The following is a 5042-nucleotide window of genomic DNA, read 5'->3' on the forward strand; positions in this document are numbered from 1 at the left end:
TGACGATTTTCTTTATATTCCTACAAGTTTTTGATTTTTTATGGAAAATGGATTCAAACCCGTACAATGAATTTTTAACTTTCGAACTGAAATATACCGTTACGGACATGTTTTGATTCTCTTCAAGGTTCTGAAAGTTAATAACATAATCGAGCTAAAGTGTTTGCGATGTGCATAAAGCATATATCTACACTGTACGAGCAATTGTATTTTTCCCATATTTCCCAATGTCATATGGAGCACTCCCTTAGATAGCTGGTGTGCATCATCTTCCTTACTTAAAACAACAACTGATGCGAGTACCACCTGGCCACCCACGTCGTACATCAAAATACAGGGTAGAGGTAGCGGCCAAAATAGGGAGAGCGGGGGAGTCCAGGTCACAGCACTCGCATACAGGGGGAAATAGTTTAAGTTAAAAGAGGTGTGTAAAGTGCTTAGGTTTGGCTTATTTTTTTTATAAAGTCACTTGCTTATATCAGGAAAAGTTTATCTTTAGGTTATCAGAGGACATTATTTCTAGCACGGTATTAAATAGTTAACCAGGGAAATCACAACGCACAATAAGGTGCTTACATGTTCATAGAAAACTAATGTACAAATTAGCCACTCTTACGCCAGTCAACTAAGGCTCAAACAGGCACATCTGCGATCCCCACTTAAAGTAAATGAAATATATACTGATTCAATGCAAACAATTCAGTGAGCAGCGGGAGTTCCGAGCTGAAAGGCACGAACAAGTACCCCGGGGTATCTGCACCCTCCAGTCATTGGTTGATGCTTGGCTAGCATGGAACTTTGCGAGTGGTTGCCTTGTCACGGTTTATGACGTGACCAGCGTACAATTTATACGGGTGTCACCCGGCAGTCTACCACAGTTGCGGATATCAACGGATGCATAAAGATCATGCATGGAAATAGGGCAATAACAATTTGTACGATTTAAGAAATTGTAAAATCCTGAAGCCCTTTGCACTGCCCAATTTCCATAGCGCTCATCATACCACGAGGCAAAAGGTAGAGGGGTGGGGGGGTCCCATGGTAGGGCAAAGAGAGAGAGAGGGGGGAGGGCAGTAATAGTCCCACTACACCATTCTTTACTAAATTAGACTGATATGAGAGAGAAACTTTTAGTCCCTAAGACTCAGACCAGTCACATGACACGGAGAGCCATTTTCTTTATTTCAATAGCTTTAGAGTTAAGAATTCATGAGGTGAGAGATAAAGATCAAGTTCCTCAATCCCTTCATGACGCCCTTCCGCTCCTCTTCCACTAAAATGTTTTGTGACGTCTCCTCTGATCCTCATGGAGCAGCAAGAAATGGTGTCTTAATTCCTGACACTTATTGTAAAGAAAGTGTGTCAATCTCAGATTGGGTACGTACTATAATCAGTTATATATCATGCCATATAAGAAATATTATATGGGGACAGTCAAAGTGTACTTTATAGACTCTACCTTGGCTCTAGAAAATTTTGAATCTTGAAATATCCTACAGCAAATCTTTAAACTCTTCAATGCAGGTGTTAATTTGTCTCTAACCTCTCTTATTAAAATTTCTTCATATGCATTTTCTTCTATGCAATCTCAACCATTTTCCTAAGAGGTATTTCAAATGTGGATTTGGTATTATGTATCAGGTCTACAGGAAAGACAAAAAGAGAGAATGTTGCTGGCTATTAAAAGTCTACAATGGTATATTTTACAGCAAAGAATTGGACACAAAGCCATCACATTTACCCAAGTTGCAAAATCTTATTACACTCTATGAAATATGTCTCTTATAGATTTCCCAAACCTATTATTGAAGACGCCCCTGTATTATATCATGTAAAATGATATAATGAAAAATTAAGGAAGCATAAAAAACAAGGGAAGAAAAGAGAACCTGATAATTATTATCACTTTGTATAGAAAAATGTCTCCAGACCGTCTGGGGCCTCCTTCCGACCCTCAGTGGAACCTTTGGAACCACTGTACAGGGAACATCACATGTAGAGCACATACTTTATTATAAACACTGGTTGTGGCCACAAACACAAGGCGGTTCGGACACACTAGACACGTTGTGTGAAGACCTTAATGATAGCTCTTTACATAAAGATAAATAATGTCTATTATCATTATTATTATTGTTACTATCATTATCACTGTTATTTTCATTATAATTATATTATCATTATTATCACCATTATTGTTATTTTCATTATAGTGATTATCGCTTCTATTCTTATATGATTAATATCATTGAAATTTACTAGTAAAAAAAAAAACACATGTAAATCATACTGCACATAATGTTTTTAAAAATCTACATTTATCTACATATTTATAATTTTGGCTCTCTCTTTGTGTAGCTATATATACATATATATAAAATATTTGTGTTTGCATACATAATCTGAAAACACAAATACATATATAAATTCTGCCAATCAGTTAACTCCAAATTAATCAAAATTTGGTTATTTTACTGAAGGGGACTTTGCCCCAATCATAAATGGACTGTGCAATACAGGGTAATCCAGTATTATCTTTGCATTGGAAGTTTCGTTTATAAAGCATGCATCTATATATATATATACATACATATATATATATATATATATATATATATATATATATATATATATATATATATATGTATGGAGTGAAGGCCTAACTCCCTATCTATAATCAGTCTTTGGTTCGCGATGCTAATGAAAAAATAAGAATAAATATATGTATATATGTGTATATATATACATATCTATACATATATATGTGTGTGTATATGTATATATACATACATACACGAAATATGTATATGTATATGTATATATATAAGTACATATGTATATTTATATATATACACAAATATATGTATATATATACATATATATACATATGTATATATATATATACATATATATGTATATATATATGTGTGTGTGTAAGTACACATATATATGGATTTAAGTAAATATGTATTTAAGTATATCAACAAATATATATGCATACATATAAATGTATAAACACACATATGTATATATGTATATATGTATTTGCATATATATATGGGTGCCCGTTTAAACAGGCTTATTTATTATTTTGCATGCATTTATGGATGTATCTATCTATCTATCTATCTATATATATATATATATATATATATATATATATGTATATATGGATATATATGAATGTATGAATATATATATATGTATATGTATATGTATACATATATATATATATATATATATATATATATATATATATAAAACTATGTTTGTGTGGTTATATTGTATGTATATATATATATATATATATATATATATATACATACATACATACATACATATATATATATATATATATATATATATATATATATATATATATATATAACAAAGTGAGGAAGTGTAATCCTAAAACCTGCTCCTTCCATGAACGTGAACCTCTGCTGTCGAAGGCCACGCACAGGAGCCGTATATAAGGCGGCTTCCACAAACAGTCAGCAGAGACAACGTCCTCAGTGAGCCAGGAAGAGGTCCAGCCATGAAGCTCTCGGTGAGTTGCTCATCCTGTCAGCGAATGAGGAATTCTATTAGTACACTATACATACAAACTAACAGACATATATATGAATATATTCGATATATATATGTATATATATATGTATAAAATTCCCATTCATAGCTGGAATACAGTTCAACAATGATAATGTATTCATGCAGGATAGTCATAATAAAAACATTAAAGTTTCTATCAATATCAACTAGATAACAATAAGGAATTGCATAAAATAATGAAAACCTTTTCAGGCAATCGCACTGGTGTGTTTGGCAGCGGCGGTGGTTACGCACGCCGATCCCGAACCACATAAGTACCACTACTATCCCTACCACCACTATTCTCACTACCACCATATCAAGCCACTGAAGGGCGATGGAGTGGCCAGGCATCCAGGTGGAGCCACTTCCTTCGTGGGTCCTCAAGTTCACGGCCTCACAAAACGCTCAGCTGACCCCACGCCGGAAGCTGACCCTGAACCTTCAGCTGATCCTGACCCCTCCAAGAGCTATAGTTATCAGGTAGTCAACCATGGTCATCCCCACTATGGCTATCACCACGGCTATCGCTACCCTTACTATGGCTACCGTTATAGCCACCATTATGGCTACCCTTACAGCTACCACAGCCACCACAAGAGATCAGCCGAACCTGAACCCGAACCCGAGGCTCATTACAGCTATCACGGATACCCTCGCTACTACAACAAGTACTATCACGGCTACGCTGGTTACTCTCCTTATTATAGAGGTTACTACTACAGAGGATAAGGGCTTGAGCTGATGATTATTTACCAGATGTGTCTGATAGTCCGGTTTGCTCACGCCGGTTTTTCAGGCACAAACATTACGTCGAATGTTGCATCAGCAGATCATTTCTGTAAAGAATGAAGATTAAAATTCCTGACGAAGAATGTCTTTACAACCCTATAATACTAGCATGGATTCCGGCGAGTCATGTAACGATGTTCTTTTATCATGTTTCTTTATCAGTGTCTTATAGTCCAGTCAGCTGACGCCGGCTTTTAGGCACAGACAGTCTGGTCATTGTCATTCGGATGCTACACAAACCTGAAGGGATTTCTTTGGAGAGTCCGAATAGCATATCATTATGGTAAAGAATAAGAGTTACAGACTGTGATGGCGAGTGTCTTCGCCCTATCATAACATTTCAGGTCATTATGGAAATCATGTTGACCATGTGTAATAATGTGTCTGCTTTTAAACTAGAAAAAAAACTTTTATGACTATTTTCCTTCTCAAAGATTCTAGAAGTCTGTAAAATAAAACGAACATGCTTTTTTTTTTTTTTTTTTTACACGAAGTTTATGTCTACACTTACCTACATATCAATATTTATGTATTTAACCCTTTGCCAAATGACATCAGTTCTGGAAATATCTTTTCAATTCCTAAAATTTTCATCAATTACACATCACCCAAAGATGGAAAATAAATCCAATTGTACTTCAATCTGTAACGTGTGGAAC

At 34.9% G+C, this 5042-nt stretch overlaps 1 protein-coding gene across 1 annotated transcript; it reads left to right on the forward strand.

Annotated features, from left to right (window-relative positions):
- The first annotated feature begins 3497 nt into the window (after nt 1–3497).
- LOC122251163 (uncharacterized) lies at nt 3498–4455 on the forward strand. Its single transcript, XM_043012869.2, has 2 exons — nt 3498–3550; nt 3805–4455. Exons 1-2 carry the CDS (start codon nt 3539–3541, stop codon nt 4321–4323), a joined length of 531 nt encoding a protein of 176 aa, XP_042868803.2. The 5' UTR covers nt 3498–3538; the 3' UTR covers nt 4324–4455.
- Nucleotides 4456–5042: the final 587 nt, after the last annotated feature.

Source organism: Penaeus japonicus, unplaced genomic scaffold, assembly GCF_977035675.1.
Source record: "Penaeus japonicus unplaced genomic scaffold, GWHDUDI00000001_assembly GWHDUDI00000029, whole genome shotgun sequence".
Classification (NCBI taxonomy): Eukaryota; Metazoa; Arthropoda; class Malacostraca; order Decapoda; family Penaeidae; genus Penaeus; species Penaeus japonicus.